The 21,231-nt window shown below is 36.1% G+C and overlaps 1 protein-coding gene across 11 annotated transcripts in view; it reads right to left on the bottom strand.

Moving 5' to 3' along the window:
* Window positions 1-21,231, bottom strand: part of R3HDM1 (R3H domain containing 1) — a 198,699-nt gene that overhangs the window by 32,836 nt on the left and 144,632 nt on the right. For all 11 annotated transcript variants that reach the window (XM_027588758.1, XM_027588759.1, XM_027588757.1 and 8 more), the window contains 2 exons: window positions 20,285-20,439; window positions 16,892-17,043 (listed from right to left, as the gene is read on the bottom strand). In XM_027588758.1, the coding sequence (XP_027444559.1) occupies window positions 16,892-17,043; window positions 20,285-20,439 (307 nt within the window). The remainder of the gene's footprint in view (window positions 1-16,891; window positions 17,044-20,284; window positions 20,440-21,231) is intronic.

The raw sequence follows: 21,231 nt of genomic DNA, 5'->3' as shown, positions 1-21,231 counted from the left end.
AGTTTATTCAAAAGCCAGGGTGCCTGGGTGGTGCAGTTGGTTGAGTGTCTGGCTCTTGGTTTTGGCTTAAGTCATGATCTCTGGGTCCTGGGATAGAGCCTATGTCAGGCTCCATGCTCATTGTGGAGTCTGCTTGAGAGTCTCTCTCTGCTCCTCCCACTCATGTTCTCTCCCTCTAAAAATAAATAAATAAATCTTAAAAAAAAAAAAACTATTCAGGGGGCTCGGGGGGCTCAGGTCATGATCCCAGAGTCCAGGAATCCCGGGATGAGGCCCCAGGTCAGGCTTCCTGCTCAGCAGGGAGTCTGCTTCTCCCTCTGCTCCTCTCCCCACTTGTGCTCTCTTGCTGTCTCTCAAATAAATAAAAGGTTTTAAAAAATAAACTATTAAAAATTATTCCAGGGCGCCTGGGTGGCTCAGTTGGTTAAGCGACTGCCTTCAGCTCAGGTCATGATCCTGGGACTCCAGCATCAGGCTCCCTGCTCCGCGGGGAGTCTGCTTCTCCCTCTGACCCTCTTCCCTCTCGTGCTCTCTATCTCATTCTCTAATAAATAAAATAAAATCTTTAAAAAAAATTATTCTGTATTTCTTTCAGGCTTCAAAAAAAAAAACCCTTTCAAATTGAAGTATAGTTGACAGACTGTTCTATTAGTTTCAGATACACAACAGTGATTCACCTTCTCTATATGTTATGCTATGTCACCACAACTGTAGATCTGTCACCGTACAATGTTATGACAATACCATTGACTACACTCTCTATGCTCCATATATTTCTTTTGCATCTTTTTTGTTAGATTTTCTTATTAATAACAGTACTGTTGTAACTTGTCTTGCAGCAATTTTAATTTTATGAGTGGACTATATATGTGGTAAACTTTTAGAGACAGAATTACAGAATAAACAAGTATACCAACTTTGTGTTCTGTTAAATGTCATCAGACTGATTTATAGAAAAGTGGGCTTTTCATACGCCTAGCAACCAGCAATATTTGTCTTTATGTATAACACTGTTTAAAGTTGCCTTAAATTCTCATTTCTTAGATTGCTGGTGAGAGTAAACATTTTCTCATGTGATAATTTACTATTAGTTTTTGTTTGTCGAGTCTCACTGTTCTTATTCTAGAACATAGAGAAGTGACAAAAGTATTTTATATAAGCTTTTATCAGACATATCTGTCACATTTCCTCACATCTTGCTGCTTTCCTTTTGAAATGTCTTAATATTACCATACTGGATCTTTACATTAAAACACTTTACAGTATTCGTCTACTCTATGACAATATACTTCATATCTCAAATCAGTGAAAAAATACAAAGCCATGAGAAAAGAATTTTCATAAACTCCTTACTGCACCTATCCCCCCTACCAATATCTTAACTTGCATACTTGGCTTTTCCTCTATTATCATATGTAAATCCTCTGCATTCTTTCCTAAGGCTTACATACTTACATTTGAATGTTGGCTCACCCCCTCTTTGGGGACCTTACAACTCCCCCCTCCTCCTATAGTGACAAATCTTTCTACTCCCTTTCCCTTCAACGGTGTAACACTTCTTTTTCCAATTAAGAAAAGGACATTCTTTCCTGACCTCCTTTTCGCTTCCCATATATGATCGAAATTCAATGTTCCTTTTTATGAAAACAATTCTCCTCAAAAGTTGTCTCTATTTCCTCTCCTCTCATTCACTTGGTTTTTATCTCCTAAAGTCTTTCCACATAGTTAAGTGTCTCTTCAAGTGCTTTTATTACCTTTTTTGGGGTTTGAAATATATATATTACAAGAATGGCCAGAAATACATTATACAGTTCAAAGAATTATAAAATGAACCGCCATTCAAATAAACAAAACATCACTAATATCTTAGAAGTCCCCAAACCTCCCCCACCATGCACCTCTAACTGTAGTATGGCTGTTCTCTGAATGAATACACCATAAGACATTTATCCATTCTATTTGGGTTGCTGCTACAAACACTCATGTACAGGTCTCTGGTACATATGTTAAGGTTTTAAGGCAGGAGCTGGAAAATTTTTTTGTAAAGAACCAGCTAGTATACATATTTAAGGCTCTATGGGATATGTATGGTCTCCATTGCTTAGTCTTCTTTCATTTTTAAAATTATCCTTTAAAATTTAAAAACCAGGGAGAATGGGGTGGCTGGGTGCTGGACAATGAGGGCACATGATGTAAAGAGCATTAGTAATTATGTAAGACTTATGAATCATTGACCTCTACCTCTGAAACCAATAATACATTATATGTTAATTAACTGAATTTAAATTAAAAAATAATAAAAACTTTAAAAACCATTCTTAGCTTGTGCATCATATTTGGTTTGTGGGATACTGATGACTTCTATTTTAAGGTATAAACCTAGTAGCAAAACTGCTAAACCACAGACTTAGGTATGCACATCTTCAACATCACAAGATGTTTAGTTTCTCTCAATGTTTGTTTTCTGCATAAATGCCCACATTGGGCTCCCTGCTCAGTGGGGAGTCTGCTTCTCCCTCTCCCTTTGCCACCCCCCCATGCTCGCTCTAATAAATATCTTTAAAAAAAATTCATCTTCAAAATGATTCTGTAAAAGGTTTTAAAATCAATTATTGTGAGTCTACTTTTATGCCTCTGTTTAATGTTCTGTAGTATGTTTCCTTAAAAATTCCTGATTTTAAAGATTTCTTAGTTTTGCAGCTTTTCTCATTTTATTTTTTTTATATTTTTTTGTTAAAGATTTATTTATTTGAGAGAGAGAGAAAGTGTGTGAACGGGTGGGGGGTGCAGAGGGAGAGGGAGAAAGAGAATCTCCAGCAGACCATCTGCTGAGTGCACAGCCCAATGCAGGGCTTAATCTCACAACGCTGAGATCATGACCTGAGCTGATGAAATCAAGAGTTGGACACTCAACTGACTGTCGGTCTTAAATAAAACTAGTCTTTGCTCAAACTTCTAGAAAAGGAGACCAAGATCTTTTTTTTTTTTTTTACAGCTTTATGGAGGTATAACTGAATAGAAAATAAACTGCACACAATGTGTATTACTTGATGAGTTCTGACATATGTATATACCATGAAATCTTCACTAACCCCCAAAATTGCATTATGCCCCATTGTAGTACCTCCCTCCTTTCTTCCCCATCAACTCCCCCTTAACCATTCCCTGGCCAAACACTGATCCGCTTTCTGTCACCAAAGAGATTAGGGTGCATTTTCTAGAGTTTTATATAAATGGAATCATATGGTATATACCTTTGTCTGGCTTTTCTTCACTCAGGATAATTATAAGATTCATCCATGTTGTTGAATATATCAATAGTTCATTCTTTTATTTGCTAAATAATATGCCATTGATGAATATAACACAAATTGTTTATCCATTCAGATGTTGCTGGACATTTGGGTTGGTCCCAGTTTTCATTTCTCTTGATTAAATACCTAGAAGTGGAACAGTTGGGTCACACAGCAAGTTTAACTTTTTAAACAAACTGCTTCCCAAGGTGTGTTTTTGTTTTGACCAAGGTTTGAGAATTCTTGATATATTCTCCACAAGTCCTAAGATATTTCATTTTTTGAGCAGTATACTGCTTGACTTTTAATTTTTATTATACTTTTGTACCGGGCCAGTTTCCACCAGATACAGTTTTCTTTATATCTGAAAGACTTCCTTTAACATTTCTTGCAGTGGAAGTAGCTGGTGATTATTAATTCTGTTTTGGTACATTTGAAATAGTCTTCATTTCACCTTTGTTTCTGAAAAACATATTTACTGGTATAAAATTCTAGATTTTTTTCTTTCACTACTTCAAATAAAGATGTTGTGACACTGTGTTCCAGCTTGTATTGTTTCAAGCAAGAAGTGTCCTGCCATTCTTACCTTTGTTCCTTTATATGTAATGTCTTTTTTCCTCTGGCTGCTTTTATAATTTTCTCTTTACCACTTTTCTAGAAGTTTTTTCCTTCAGGCTTCTTTTGCTTGGAGATTGTTGAACTTTTTGAAACTGTGGGTTTATAATTTTCATCAAATTTAAAAAAACTTCATCCATGACTTATTCAAATATTTTTTTGTTCTCTCCTTTTCTCTCTTTTGAGGATGCCAATTACACAAGTATTAGGCCCCTTGAAAAGCACTGCTGCTCTATTCTTATTTTTTCTCCTGAATTTTATATTTACATTGTTTCACAATCAGTTTCAATTAACTGTTTTTTCTCATGATTGGCCTTAGTTTCCTATTTCTTTCCATACTTGGTAATTTCTGGTTGGATGTCAGGCATTGCAAATTTAATCTTGTTGAGTGTTGAGTATTCTTGTATTTTTTAACAGTATTTTTGAGCTTTGTTCTGGGTCACAGTTATCTAGAAACAAATTAATCCTTTTGAGTCCTTCTTTTCTTTAGGCATGACCAGAGCAGCCTATAATCCAGGACTAATGTTCCCCTACTACTGAGATAACATCCTTTCAGGTCCTCTACTCAATGCCTCATATATTATGAAGTTTTGACATTCTGGCTGCTAGGACTATAAAATATTCCTGTCCTTGTGTGAGTTCCAGGGACTGTCCTGTTCCTGGCCCTGTATGGTTTTTGCACATACAAGCACCAAGCAGAAATCAACTAGACTCAAAAGTGTCCCTCTGTAGATCTCCACAGCTTTTTCTTGGTAGCCTCTTCTCTTCAGCACTCTGCCCTGTAAACTCCAGCCACCTTGGCTTCCTTGCACTCCTAACCTCATCTCCTTAATTTAGAGAGAGGCTCTCTTGGGGACTCCTCCCTGTGTGGTAGCTGGGAAACTCTCTCAAGGCAGCAAGCTGGGGCACTGATGACTCATTTTATGTTCTTCTCTCAGGGTTTATAGTCCTTCCCTGTTTAAAGAAAACTTGTTTCATATACTTCTCTGGTTTTTAAGTTAAGGTAGGAGGATAAATTCAGTCCCTAAGACCCCATCTTGGCTAGAAATGGAAGACAAAAGAGGATGTAGATTTTTAAGATCATTTCATCAACTTGCCACATATCGTTCCCAACAGCAGTAAGTAAAATACAAAGTCAGCACACTCCCAAGCCACCGGAACTATTCGTAATATAAAATACATGGGGCCAGACGGGCATTCCAAGACAAACCTCTTCTGCCTCCTAAACTTGGCCTATTTCAGGGGACTGCATGTTATCTAGGTTACCTATGGCCTGAAGAAATACCAAATAAAATGGAATGCCATTCAAAATCTTGAGCTGTGCAGAATGTCACTGTGGATATTTAGAAACAATTTGGAAAAACTTAAAATGTACATGGTGAAGCAAGTAGTGAAAATCTAATGATTCAAAAGGTAGACAGGGGAGATTAAGAGATTTTCTTTTCCCCTAATGTTTAAAAAATACACTTTTTGGGCGCCTGGGTGGCTCAGTTGGTTAGGCGACTGCCTTCGGCTCAGGTCATGATCCTGGAGTCCCGGGATCGAGTCCCGCATCGGGCTCCCTGCTCGGCGGGGAGTCTGCTTCTCCCTCTGACCTTCCCCCCTCTCATGTACTCTCTCTCTCATTCTCTCTCTCAAATAAATAAATAAAATTAAAAAAATACACTTTTTAATCAGAATTTTCCCTTTATATAAGTTCTTTCCTATCTTTCAAAATAGTAGTATCTATTTTTGAATAAATACTCTGGACCCTTCATACACAAGACTTCATGAACTGTCTAAACTTGTGATTTCCTTTTCAGAGTTCTCTAATCTACTACATATTGTCTGGAGGGTTGCAGACCTTCCAGGTTCTTATATCCAATGTCTTTTCCCTCTTAGTGGTTTTCATGCTCCCCAACAACACCTGACTGTTAATCTTTGAAATCTCCTTGTATGTTGGCTTCTCTTTCCCTCTTTTCCTATATGATCAGCCTTCATTTCAGACCATTTCCTGTTGGTCTTTTTTGCTGGCTAATAATCATCTAGAATAGGTACTGGCAAACTATGGCCACTGGGCCAATTATGATCCAATGTCTGCTTCTGAACAGCCCACATGCCAAGAATGGTTTTTACTGATAAATATTTGCAATCAATTTGATGATAGAGATCACTCACTTTGAGCCCCAATTAAATGAAATGTTATCTCCCTATCTAAAGTAATTCTATTCTCATTAATAGGCCTGTATTAAAAAAAAAAAACTATGCTCAATTATTGCTATATTTTGAATTTTGTCAATAAAATTTCTTTGGAAATTTATTGATTTAAAGTATTTATTTATTTGAGAGAGAGAGAAAGAGCATGCAAGCACATGAACAAGGGGAGGGAGACAAGCAGACTCCCTACTGAGTGGGGAGCCCGATGTGGGGCTCGATCTCAGGACATTGAGATCATGACCTGAGCCAAAATCAAGTGTTGGATGCTCAAACTACTGAGCCACCAAGGTGCCCTTGGAAATTTATTTTCTCTATTATTATATAAATACCTAAAATAGTAGCCACAATTTTATATTCTTGCCTTTAAAACCTAAAGTATTTCCTTTCTGGCCTGTTACAGAAGTCTGTTGATCCTAGATCTAGTTTTTTTTTTTTTAATATTTTTATTCATTTGACAGAGAGATAGCGAGAGCAGGAACACAAACAGGGGGAATGGGAGAGGGAAAAGCAGGCTTCCTGTCGAACAGGGAGCCCAATGTGGGGCTTGATCCCAGGACCCTGGGATCACAACCTAAGCCAAAGGCAGACGCTTAACTGACTGAGCCACCCAGGTACCCCTCTAGTAGGTATTTTTAAGTAAATGATATTCAAGTAATAAGTACACTAATCTCCAACCCTAGCATTCTATTGTTGCTAGTGAAACATTTTCCATCAAGATATCTGAATTTTTTTCTTTAATCCTCACAGTATCACCAAATATTTGTATCTTCTTTCAAAGGGCCACCTAAATGTATCCCTTTCCTACTGGGACCACCACAACCAGAGATCCTGCTACTTGATGCTTGTGGTCTCTACTGAATTCAAATGTATCTCAACAATTGCTATGAACTAATTAAAAAACAAACAAATAAAAACAAACACCTTATTACATCAATTTCATACTTCAGAAACCACATTTTTTGCTATTATTAAAAGTCTAAAACACAAATTCTTTAGCCTAACCTCTTACAAGCTGGTTTCTCTCCATTCTAACCTAAAAGGAAAAATTCAAATACTCTGTGGAAAGATGTTCAAAAGCAACATTTAATGAAAAAAAAAAGCTGCAGAATAAAACATTTATATAAATAATTCCACATATGCAAAAAAAATTCACAGTAAAAACAAACAAAAACATTCCTAATCTCTTTTCCTCGAAAACAAAAATGGTGATGCTCTCTTTTCAAACCACAACTATTTTACATGTCTACTTAAAAGTAGTAGAAGTGTTAGAAAGCACATACCAAAGTCTAAACAGTGATTATTTTGGTGAATAGTAATTGCTTTGCACAAAGGGCAATGGGTAAGGCAGAATTTGAAAATTTTACTCTACGTATTTTTATATTGTTTAATTTTTAAACCAGAGCTGATGAATAATACAATTAAAAATACAGAAAATACAATGTTTAAACATTTAATTCCTAATAAAGTTTACATATTATGTGTGCACTGAGAAATGACTTGAGAAGGGCACCAAATTTTTTTTTAAGATTTTATTTGAGAGAGTGAGAGAGGGAGAGGGGGAGAGAGAGAGAGAGAGAGCACACACAAAAGTTGGGGGGGTTGGGTAGAGGGAGAAGTGGACTCCCCACTGAGCAGGGAGCCTGATGTGGGGCTTGATCCCAGGACCTGGAGATCATGACCTATGCCAAAGGCAGACACTCAACTGACTGAGCCACCCAGGTGCTCCTGCACCAAAATTTAACAGTAATTATTTCTGGGTAGTGAGACTATAGTTGATTTCCTCTTTCACACTTTGTAATTCTTCTATATTTTCAAATTTTCTACAATGACTATGTATCATATATAATGAGAAATAGAGAAAAGACTATTTTTAAGACAAAATACAGATGTAGGAGAAATATTTTCTGTTGTTACAGATATCCACTGAGAGAAGGAGGGAGGGCCACAAGTATGGTCCGTTTACTTATGTATAAAATGAAGAGATTTTTGCATGAAAGGTCACCACTCCTCCCAATTCTTTAAGTATCTATTAAGTACTATTATTTTAATCTAAAATATTACTACAGTCATTTTGGTGAATTTACAAAAAATCAAATAGCTATAGCACCCTCTTTCCTTCCTATTTAATATCATTTTTGTCAGTAAAATTTAGTTTACTAATGAATTTGCGATAAATTCATGCCTACAAAAATAGTAAGAAGATTTTATATTCACTGAAGAGAAAATGAATGTTATGGAAAGGCAATGTTTTAGCTCCAAAAGTTATTTTATTTCTCTCGGCTAGGTGTTAACTTCCTTGTTAATAACAACAACAAAAGCAAAACTTCACTAAAAGATATGGCTCAGACTGCCACTTTGTTACCGACAATTATTTCAAAGGATGGCTGAGGCAAATGAAAAAATTAAAATGCAAAACCAGAAGTTTAGGAGAAATAAAGTGAATCCAAGGCAGGTTCCAGAAGTAGGACAAAGGGGATACCACAGGAATAGTAGAATATAAAAATGGGGAAAAATATACTGTGGGGAGGAAAAAGGGAAAAGACTTAAAAGTAGGTTTTCTTTTTCTTCCTTTCATAAAGATACTGTGAAGCATTTTTTTATCAAGTTCTGAAAAATAGAGGTTACAATCTCTTCAAGTTTCTCTCTGTGTATGCTAACCCTTTGAGATGACAGATCAAAAACAAAGGTATATATTCTCCTTTTGAGTTTCAAGATAAAAATGAAAAATGAAAGGTAAAACAGGAGGAAAAAACCCATCAAAAATGAGGACATTTTGAAGATTTATCCACTAGCTTCCCACTTTTGAAGACACTGTAGGAATGGAATTAATTTTCTCTCCACACCAAAAACTGAGAGAAATCCTACAGTTAGTTGTAAAACTAGTTTCTCTGACCACTATATGGCTTGCTGAAAGTGACAAGACATGTAACGTGTATCAGGCTATGCCAAATCTTCACAGTATACATAACAACACAATCTAAACACAAAGTCGCCTCAGTGATAACTGGAAGGCTGAGCGGAAAGTAAAAATAATAATTCAAATTCTATTTTTCTGCATAAGGAACCTCTGTCAAAAATAAAAAAAGAGGTTGCTAAGCAACTCAAGCTAAGGAAGACATTTTCAAAACAAAGTCTCATTGTTCTTACAGAAATCTTCTCTTCTTATAATCTGGTAATGGAATGAAGCTCATTACAGTCCATTGAGTAAAAACATAAAGAATGTTTGGATGCCGACCCTGTAAGCTCAGAGTTTGACATATACCTTCCATCTAAAACTGAGTACACTTGTTGGTATGGGGTAATTTACACAGTTTTATCTTCAAACATTGGGTCTTGGATGAAAGTTTGCAAATAAACAGTGACAGACATAAATTTCTTGCAAATGTGTAAAATATTACTGGGTTATGGCTACACACAGCTCATGTCTATGGATAATGAAGAGAAGGGCTGGTTAGGTGCAGGTGAATGGGTCTTAACTCCTGTTGCCTGAAGGCTTCAAGGCTTCTTGCCAGAGGGCTTCAAAAAAATTATGTTCAGGCCCATGCCAGTGAAAGGAGAATGTGGAGAACTAGGGATTAAGACCAGTACTTTTAAAAGAGCCCTATACGTGATTCTAACATGCCGATAAGATTATACACAAACAATGAATCATGGAACACTACATCAAAAACTAATGATGTAATGTATGATTAACGTAACAATAAAAAATTTAAAAAAAAGATTAGGAATCACGGGTAGATCCGTTAAAAGGTAGGGTGCTAGAAATCAGGCCTGAAGAGTTAAGGCCTTTAGGTCAAATTCTATGGTTAACCTTTTCCGTGTTTCACAGTCTATATGTAAAATAAAAACAAACACACATTCTTACTCTTTTCAGAGGACACTCTGAGGACAAGCTTCTAGAAAAGTAAAATGACAAGAAATAATTTTGGAAGAAAGGTTTTATCTGCATTTGTAAGCTTTCTGGAATAAAAACACCATTTTAAATTTATTTAGTTATTTTTTAAGATTTTATTTATTTATTTATTTGAGAGAGCGAGAATGAGAGAGAGAGAGAGAGCACATGAGAGGGGGAAGGGTCAGAGGGAGAAGCAGACTCCCCGCTGAGCAGGGAGCCTGATGCGGGACTCGATCCGGGGACTCCAGGATCATGACCTGAGCCAAAGGCAGTTGCCCAACCGAGCCACCCAGGCGCCCCTAAAAACACCATTTTAGATGGAATGAAACTAAAGGTGAAGAAATGTTGACCAGACAGGTAGGGCTCAAACGATAATATGGTTATATACCATTTGGTTAGCAAAATGCTTAGTATCTATACATATTTTAATACTCTCAAATTATCCCTCCCCCCCTTTTTTAAAGATTTTATTTATATATTTGAGAGAGAGAACATGAGCAGCGGGGAAGGGCAGAGGGAGAAGCAGACTCCCCGCTGAGCAAGGAGTCTGATGTGGGGCTCCGTCCCAGGACTCTTGGGATCCTGACATGAGTCCAAGGCAGAAGCTTAACCGACTGAGCCACCCAAGTGCCTCTAATTATCTCTTCCTTATATGCATTTTGTATGACTTTCTTCTTGTTCCTTATGTATAAATTTAGCTTTCCATAAAAAATTATAGCTCCCTAAGGACAAGGATTATGTCCTATCTTTCTTCCTTATCTAAATATATTTAAATATATGAATTCTTGCTGGATTGAGTCTTTGGCATTAGAGAGGAAGGCAAACTTTTTAGTGTTCTGAAAAATAAAGGCTACAGATTTGTCAAATTTTATAGTCTTTACTTGACCATCATGCTTTACTAAGATGAAGTAGGCTTTAGCAGTAGTAATAATCAAAACTCAGTAACAATATGAACTCTATATTACTACTGCATTCTGCATGCGTTTATGATACCTAACACAGTATGAGGCATAAGATTCAGCTGGTTCTTGTTATTCCTGACAATTATGTTCTAAAAGTCATACGAACACTGAATTAGCAAATACCGAGCCATTGTCTCTACAGGAAATACAGGGTTAGGTTACTGAGAGCCTCTGGTCACAACATCCTCAACTGTTCAATACATAACCTGTTTTTATGTGTGTTTCTGTTTAAAGATATTTTATTTAACATAGATTCCTTACAATAACTAATTACATGCAGTTTTTCTTTATAATGAAACGTTACTTGAGAAGGCTTTAACATTTTCCTGACCCAGAGTAATTTGACCATAAATCTCTTTGGTTTTGGCCTTAGAACAATGTTGTCACTATGGTTTTTTTTTTTATTGGTTGTCATCCCAGAAATCCACAAATTTATCTGCTTTTCCATCCTTTCCATAGCTTGATCATGAACTTTAGATGTTACTTTAGCATTTTCTGGAGCAATCTCAACCTACAGATTGGTGAATTTCTTTTTCTGGATATGCCACATTGTTGATTCCTTAACACTAATCTGATGGCCAACAACAATATAATTATGCCAGAACATACATATTTACTCCATAAGACACATCACACAGCCTTCTTGTGATTAGGAACACTAGAACTTCAGTATTATGCTTGGGGGCCATTTTAAGCAGCAACATCACCAAATAATAGCACAAAAATGCCAAAACTGTAGCACCAAACAGGCTGAAAAGAATATTTACAGTATGAGAACTGAAGTAAGGAGGAAGAGTGTCAACCTGTTTGACCTCAGCTGAAAATGTGTTCGTCAGGTGACTCAAATTTTTCACTGTTCTCTGCATATCTGCAAATGACTGAAAAAGCCTGCAAATATCTATTTTGGGATTACAAATGAATTATAGGGAATACACAAATTTGCAAATACAAATGCACAATGTGATCAACTTTACAGATCTCTCTTTATGTAAGTGACTCTGAAGAGATAATGTAATATATTTTTTCTTTCCTCAGCTTAATGTTTTGGCAAAAATACAGGTTTCAAATTCAGTGAAGTAAATAGAGATAAATTTTCTTAAATCTACAAAATGGAGTGTCTTTTAAGAAGTCTTGACTTGGCATTACCAGAAAAGAACAAATACACAGATTCTGTTCACATAGAAAACACAAATAATTCAGAAAACAAATGAACATTTTACTATATTTAGTCCACATGGGAACAACACTCAAAAATACTTTCTGCTTCAAGGAAAGACTAATCATATTCTATGGTTTCTTCCAGCTTTCTTACTGCTTTTCAGGGAAGTGTGCAGCCACCACAATAACAGGGAAGACAGCTCGGAACCAGGTAAGCAGTAAAGGCATGGAACTATTAAAACAGAAGTCACAAATTCCTCAAAGATATCACAACCTTTTTTCAAAGTAGAGCCCTTCAGCATCTGACTCACAGCCTTTCTTTTTAAAAACTTAGTTCTGGTAACTCCATTGCAGATTTAGAGCACTTACACTGACAATAACTGACAAAGAAAGACCCTAATTTTAGAAAGTACATGAAAATATCTCCAACATGCTCAGGATTATGGCTCTGAATCAGCAATAAAAAGTTTAACTATTTTTAGTGTCCTCTACTTAAGAACACAGGCAAGTATATATTTTAGAATAATTTTCATACACAAAGTCCTACACATGGAATTCCTCACACCAATCCTGTAAGGTGTTCTTATTTTACAAATGAGAAAACCAAAGTGCAAAAAGACTAAGTAACGTGCCTAAAGTTACAAAGGCTTGAAGTCAGGTTTTGTTTGATTCCAAAGCTCATCTTCTAACCATATCGTGCCCCCCCATCAATTAATGACTAAAGGCACAAGATTCAGTTATTTAAAAAAGTACCTAAGTTAGACCATTTCATAACCTGATATCAAATCAGTTAGATTCCAAGATGAAGAGCCTCAAGGAATAATGCATACATTTGGACTCCTGGGAAAATGGCAGAGATTACAAGCACAGTGTCATAAAATAAACACATGAAGCTACAGGAAAAAAATCTACTGTAGCATTTGTAATATTAAATTTGAAAGATTAAATTCTCTCATCATATTTCAAACATCATATGGTTGTGTATTAAAAAAAAACCCAAGCTGTAGACAGTGCAGATTTAAAATTATTTATATGGGCGCCTGGGTGGCTCAGGTGGTTAAGCGACTGCCTTCGGCTCAGGTCATGATCCTGGAGTGTCAGGATCGAGTCCCGCATTGGGCTCCCTGCTCAGCAGGGAGTCTGCTTCTCCCTCTGACCCTTTCCCCTCTCATGTGCTCTCTCTCTCACTCTCTTTCTCAAATAAATAAAATCTTAAAAAAAAAATAAAATTATTTATAAATTCCATTTTGTGTCTGTGTTAATCTTAATTGTGTCTCCATACCCATTATTTATGTTAGCATGTGATTAGGTACAAGGAGGAAAGTGAGGAAGGATATAAACCAGGACAGAAACATGGGTTACCCAGCATGTGTGTATATGGGGAATGATTTCATTGAAAGGGTTGGGGGAGAGAAGGAAGTTAGAACAATAGAAAACTGCTTGCATGACACGATTTCATTTATGTAAAATTATGTTTGTGAAGAAATGAGAAAAAAAACAAAATGAGAATGTCTTAGACGGAATTTTACTAATCTGATATTCACAATACACTATTAAAGAAAAAATGCAAGATAATGTCTATTTCATTAGAATTTACCACCTAATTTCAATATATGTGTATTTTATATGTGTATATGTTTGTTTGGTCAGGAGGCTAATGTGACAGAATGCACATACTATCATATGAACACTGGTTACCTGGAGGTGAGGGCAGAGTGGGGCATGATGATTAGCTTTGTTTTTACACATTTTTGTACTGATTGTTTAACTTGTGTCAACAAGCATCATTTATTTTGTAGTAAAAAAATTAATGAAAAATTTAAAAAGTATATAGAGGTTATAGAAACAAAATAGTAATATTAAGGCCAATAATTCTACATAAACAAGAATGAATAACATATATGTACCAATACATATGTGTAAGTTGGCTTTACCATTAAGGAAGTGTGTTCATTCAATATGCATTTACCAAGCTTCTATCCTGGGCTGGACACTGTTCTAGATGCTGGAATATTCAGACAAACCTCTGCTCTGTGTGTAAACACAGTGGAATATGTAAGATAAAATATAATTTATACAAGCTAGTAAATCTAGATTTATGAAGGAATGGTCTCTATAGTATTGGCCCTTGGATGGTAATGATCTGGTTAATAAATGCCAACAGTTGATTTTTAAGTTGGAAATCTGAAATATATGGCAATTTGCTTATTAAATATTGCCCAGAATCAGAAACAAAATTTTCTGTAAAGAATGCTGTTGTATTTTATAAAATAACATTAGTTAGAAATGTTTTTCACCCAAAGGTATCCTTAATTAATTCTGTATGACTTGTATTCCTACCTAATAACTAGCATAAAAGGTACCAGAATACAAGTCTGACAGGATACACATTCTTTTTTTTTTCCCCCAAAGATTTTAACTCTTTGTCAGAGAGACAGAGAGAGACAGAGCACGAGCAGGGGGAGGGGCAGAGGCAGAGGGAGAAGCAGGCACCCTGCTGAGCAAGGAACCCAACATGGGACTCAATCCCAGGACCCTGGGACCATGACCTGAGCCGAAGGCAGACTTAACAGACTGAGCCACCCAGGCGCCCCAGGATATACATTCTTGCTTTATGTGCAACTCATTCCACTTCTCACACTAGTAATTGGTAGTTGGAAGAGATCAATGCTAGTTTGTTACATAGTAATAACCTCTACTGTCAAGTAACAGCTAGCTTATTTCAAATTTCTTTGACTCACTTAGGTCACAGCCCTAACCTGTGAGTAATTCCCAAAACTTTTTCTTAAGATTCAAGTTGGAGGGGAATCTCACTTCTCATTTAATTGCTGGGCTTCCAAGCTATTCCTCCAGCCAAGGCTAGCTCACCAAATTTTTATTTTCTTGCAGAAGCAGGCCCAGGAACTAAAAGTTGGTACGGTTCTTTCCAAAGTATAGTTATGACAGCTTTTAGATCCTGCTGTCATACTTAAAGTTGAATGTGGGGGGGACAGTACAAAGCTGTGCTCTCACAGCTTTGTCTCTCACACACACTCCTGGGGTCAGTTCTCTTGCAAATCAAGGGGACAAGATTGTTTCTGTTTAAGGTATTGATAAATATAACAAACACGGGAAAGTTTAAAGTCTAAGTCATTTTATATAGGTCCTTTTAGGCTTGATCTTCCTTCAAGAAAGCCCCTCTACCCAGCATGTAGGTCTACACAAGTTAACTTATAAAAACAGGTGTCTTTTGATCTGGAACAAGTCACTGTATTAATACCAACTTCTCTTAGCCTCTGTTCTACACTGGAATGATTTCTTTGGTAATTTTCTCTCAGATAAAAGGTTATACTTTGGTTCAAGAAGCAGATAACCCAGCCATTTTCACACCATCTATCTCACCTGCACAGAATTCTGCTTCTGACACTTCTAAACCTGAACTGGCATCACAGACCCCAAATTTACATAAATTGGAAAAAGAGGCTCAGATTGGGAGTATCTTCCCCTTATTTAGAGATTTTAAACTTAAAACAACAAATGGGAAATTTAACACAGTACACATTTCTATTTTCATTGTGTAGTCCCTCTACCTTTAAAGAGCTGGGGCTCATTAGAATTTAAAACTCCAAAGTTGCCTATGATTCACAACCAACTCACTGTTTAAAAAGCCTGGGCCTCTTCAATCTGTGACACCACAGAGCTGGAAAGGGCAAGGAAGTATGTTGAGTCCTGTGTGCGTGTGTGACAACAAATAAAATGAGAACCAAGGCTGAGGAAATATGTGAGTTCCTATGTGTATGTGTGTGTGTGTTTGATAACAAATAAAATGAAAAGTTTCCATTCTCCCAAGGAGATTCAATGAAGCAAGTCTGTCAATCACTTTCTCACCCCTAAATACCATTATCTGTAACCATAACCAGTGTCAATCTCTTATCAGCAATTAGAACATAGGTCCTCCTTCTTAAAAAGAGCACTGTAGTCCCTCTGGCAACTTACAGGGATGTCATGAAATAAATGAAAGACTGTAGTATTTTGTTTTCTTTTCTTTTTCTTATTTTTTAAGATTTTATTTATTTGAGAGAGAGAGAACAGAGGGAAAGTGAGAGGGAAAAGCAGACTCCCTGTTGAGCAGAGAGCCCAACGTGGGGCTTGATCCCAGGACCCTGAGATGATGACCTGAGCTTAAGGCAGATGCTTAAGTGCACTGAGCCCCTGTAATACTTTCTCAGTAATGGACTAAAGTTACCCAATTCAAAGGAAGATTACTCTGTATCACATTCGGCTTATCAGAAAAGCTTAAGTTGAAGTAGCTAAAGAAGTAGCTTCATGACTTGCTTTTATCTAGAGCTACTATCATTTGCTTCTCCTATATGCCTCCTTCTTACTGATGAAAAATGAGTTCCCTAGAGCCTGAATTTTAGCAAGAAATTCTGTTGCTGAGGTTATATACAGGAAGTACATTCTCCCCCAACTCCTACAAAAATCTTAAATAGTAAATGCTCCAACTCCAGGGTCCATGGCCAACTACTATTCCATTTGGCTAAGAGGAGAATGGCCTACTTTTAGGCACATGAGAAAAGATGTGACTCTTCTTTAGGTTACATATGAAATGTCTGGCTTATCCTGATTTTGTTAGAAAAACTATGAGAAAAGGAGACTGTATCCTACTTTTTCTATTCTATATTAGATAATGATTTCAGGTCATGCTCCTTAGTCAATTTTAAAATTAGTAACAGATCAGGATCTGATAAACAATGAGCAGCTATAGGATTAGGTTTCTTAGTTGTACTCACCTTAAATTATTTTGTTGGCCAGGCGGAATGACACTATAGTAAACTGGCATTCCTGTTGTGGGCATAGATCCTTGATTAGACTGATTAGGGAACATAACAGGCTGTTGATAAGTCTGATGGGCAATTCCTTGAGAACTTTGAGGCAGTGAAACCTAGAATTTGAAAGACAATTTAAGGGGAAAAACGTTCTTCAAAATCTTGCAAATGATAACGTCTCCAGCCTCCATAAAATTTTCCAGTATCAACCTCTAGGAATAAGCTAAACTGCCAATAGTCATGATAAGTTAGCCATAGTACTACCACTTTATTTCTGTCCTTTTCAGCCAGCTTTTGTTTTTGGCTAGCATTTATCAATTAAACAATAGGCTAGATGCATTAGATTATAAAAATAAAATGTGACTTACATCCTTAAGTAAAAGTTGTTTTAAAAAAGAAATGGTTTCCAAATAAGCATGATCATTTGACATGGAAAGAGTAAATAATACAGCACATCTCAGACAGAGCTAAATAAAACTCAGGTAGGGCACCAGTGAGATAAACTGGACCAGAAAGTGTGAGTTTTAGAGCTTAAGATATCTAGATGTGGTACTGGTTTCATCCTTTAGCTAACTATGTGACGTTAGGCAAATGACTAACTATTGTGAGGCCCAACAGCTCCTTATGTGAAAAAATGAGATGCTACCTCCATCTCATGGGAGGCATTATCTCCACTGTAATCTCTACTTGCAGGATCTAGCAGAGTAGACATCTGGTGAACAGTGTATCTTTCAGTTCTGTTTTCTATATTATCTACATAGAACCCACATGAACACAATGGATTTTTCAGGTCTCTGGTTTCTAAAATAGAAACCACAGACACAATGGACTCTTCTGTTGTTGTTGTTCTGCTGTAATGGGTTCTTGTGCCACAACATTTCAGGTGGATTATACTGATTTTGGTAAATAAGGCCAATATAAAAGCTTCTGATAGTTATGATGATGATGATGTTAGCAACAGCAGTAGCAATAATAGTAGGAATAGTGATGATAATGCAAATTAACATTACTAAGTATTTATTTACCACCATGCATCAGGTTCTGTTCTAGTAACTGTATGTGTGTTATAATATTAAGTCTTCCTAATAACCTTAAGAAGGTACTTTTATCACTCACCCCTGTTTTATAGATGGGGAAATTGAGGTTAAGTAACTTGCCCAAGGGTGTAGAGCCAGTAAGTAGGGAAGTTAATATTTGAAACTATGCCCTTTGGCTCCAGAACTTCAGCTCTTTAACCATTTCATTATTCTCTATACCTGGCTTCCATGATTTAGAAGGTGATTAACTTCTGAAATGCAAACTAGTCTTTTCAAAGTACACAGTAATCCCTTAATTACTTTGAATTTGGCTCAATTATTGCAAATAGGAAGCTACTGGTTTGATTTATCCAACTCTGTATAACATAATATATATCAGTCTTTTTGCCTACTAAGGGAGTATAACATTCTAAGATTATTATTTCTGATTGTATCTAAGTTAATATATACTCAAAGCAGATCCAGGGAAAACAACACAGTTTAATCTAGATGATTTAAACTATAGAACAAATCTACAACTAGTAGTAAAGAAAAATTAAAGTAGCAAAAGAGAGGGAACAGTATTTGAGACATATGGCCACCAAATAGTCTACTGAGGACAGATGATTTTTCTGACTTATTTTTTGGACAGCATTTTATTCCCACTCAGCCTCTCTACCAGAGGTAGTAGGGATTATAAAACAGGCTCTAATTGCTCTACAGGGCTATCCTTCTCATAGTCTTTTACCCAGTACGAGGAGTATATAAAATATCTTGAGAAATGATTTATAACTTATAAAGAAGTATGCTATAGAAATTGTAATTACTGTCTTAGCTCTGACACATTTCCAGTATCTAGCTTAAAAAAACAAAAAAACAAAAACTACACTAACAAGTCTGTAATTTATTTAAAAATTATATTACTTGCACTAGACTGTGAGCCCCTAGAGATAAAGGGCAGATCTTATTTCCACAGTGCCTAGACATCTAACAGGTGCTCAATGTACTGGGTTAGGTAGCACAACCAAGGTCCTTGACAGGAGAGAGTTCCTGGCCTGGTACTGATTTTCTCTAATGTCTAGCTATGGAGAAGAAGGGAATGGGCAGTACCATGTGCCTGGGCTCAAGCACAGAGGATAAGGAAGAAGCATGGGGATGGGAGAGAAAACAAAGATGTAAAACCTAGTTCTATGATTAATCTTTTCTTTTTTCCTTAGTTGCTTTCTATTATCAAGAAGCTAGAAAACTAGACATATATATATAAATATTTACTAGATACATCTTAGTACTCACTAGTCCTTGACAATTCCATAGTTTACATTTAACTTCAATTTAAAATTTCTGGAATTACGTGAAATATGCTAGCACCTTTACTCATATCCTTCCCCATCCCCAGGATTTCTTCTTAACCAATTAATGCCCATAATTTTCTTTTAAGAGCTAATTAAAGGTTTTTATCTTTCCAGAGAACTTCTACATTTAAGTCTCTAATCTGTTCATGGCTCTACTTCATAATCCCTTTAGTTATGGGTCTGTGCACTATCATCAACTTGTTTATATGTACATTTATCTTCCTAACTAGATTGTCTTTACCTTGTTGAGATGAATGAAAATGGTCTTTGATTTTTTAACATTAGGCTCAGCTATGGAAAACCATGAAGCTAATAAAACAAAGTCACTTGCAAGTTTTTCAGAAAGATGAAGGAAGGGTAAAACAATTTCTGAAAATGTGCCGTATTATACTAGATATATTTGACTTATTTATGAAACAATAGATATTTCTACTTTAGAACTATAAATTAAAATACACAACATTTTAAACATGTGATATGCCATTCTTTTCTGGGAGTGAGGTGGGGAAAAAGATTAGTTCCAGCATGGAAAACTTAACATTCTTCTCTATTCTGTAAACACTGATTTATAGTTTGTACTCTACCTCACTCTTTTAGGTACCTACCTCTACCATTATTTTCCCTCTCATTCCACTCTTTCCTCAAAAGAAACTTTCTAAGAAGCTGAAGAACTGAGTAAGATACTTGCTTATTATATACTTATATCATTGGAAACACAGACAATGCCAAACAAAATTTACTTGCTACTACCAATGTGGTTAACATTGTAGTTCACAATTATTTATAAAAATTTAAAAAGTGAATGAATAAAGCAATACAATGAGGATAAAACAAAGCTGCTATAACTAATAAAACTCTTAAGACTATAAAGTTATAGATCACAAAAGCATTTTCCCTATATTTAAAAAAAGAGAGGAGATGAACTGTGGTTATGCATTTTATTTATTCAAAATCTCCTCCATCCAAAGATGGCAATCATGACAACATACCTGGTATGATGGCACTGAAGGATATGGGATGACTACTCCTTGGATCTGATTTCCAATGCTGTTGGGTTGGCCACCAACTAGGCTCTGACTCTGGGGCTGCTGAACTCCAACTAGTGCTTGGTAGTTTTGCTGGTGGTTGGGTATAACTTGATAACCTGTAATGGCACAGTGAGTTAAACCCCGCTTTGAATTTATTTTTTCATCTAATAAAATGTTTTTGTGTTTTAAGCAAATACTTTTGTGTTTTGAAATGACAAAATTCTGTTAAAACAGCAAATCTTAAAAACCCTCTATTATGAGAGCTAACATTTAAAGGGTTTACTGTATCGGTAACTCCCAGCTATATTTTTCTCCGCTTAAAATACATTCAAATAAAATTTGTGTACAAAGATTTCCTTTATAGTTGAGGAAATTTATATGGTCACAGACTTGGTTTACAGACAATTACTTTTCAGTGTATATTACAATCTATTACAACAACTAGTGTCTGAGTATCAGTACTGGTTACATAATTCCTGGTCCCTGGGCAAGAGGAAAGTGCAGGGCTGCTTGTTAAAAATTATTGAGAATTTTGAGTTGGTAATAGCAGAACATTAAACCAAACACAGGGCCCTGTGTTACATCAGAGGGTGCATGCAAAGGAAGCTGGCCCTTCTGAAGACCAAAAGTAGGAGAGAGGAGAATCACTTTTATATAATGGTTGTCATACTAAAATAGGAATCCTTATACTAGGAATGTGTCAAGGCACAAGGAAAATGGAGTAATTTAGCAAATTTTTAGACTATTTCCTTATTATATTATTAAGGTCACTTGACAGAGAAACAGATCCTGAAAGAGATTAATTTGACTGCAGTCACAAATGAGACACCTAAGGGACAACTCTTCTTTAAACTAAAGGCACTATTAGTAACTTAAGGAGTAAATTAAGAGTATACATTTACTTTTAC

This window comes from Zalophus californianus, chromosome 3 (genome assembly GCF_009762305.2).
Source record: "Zalophus californianus isolate mZalCal1 chromosome 3, mZalCal1.pri.v2, whole genome shotgun sequence".
Classification (NCBI taxonomy): domain Eukaryota; kingdom Metazoa; phylum Chordata; class Mammalia; order Carnivora; family Otariidae; genus Zalophus; species Zalophus californianus.
This window is presented reverse-complemented; position numbering and strand designations above follow the sequence as displayed.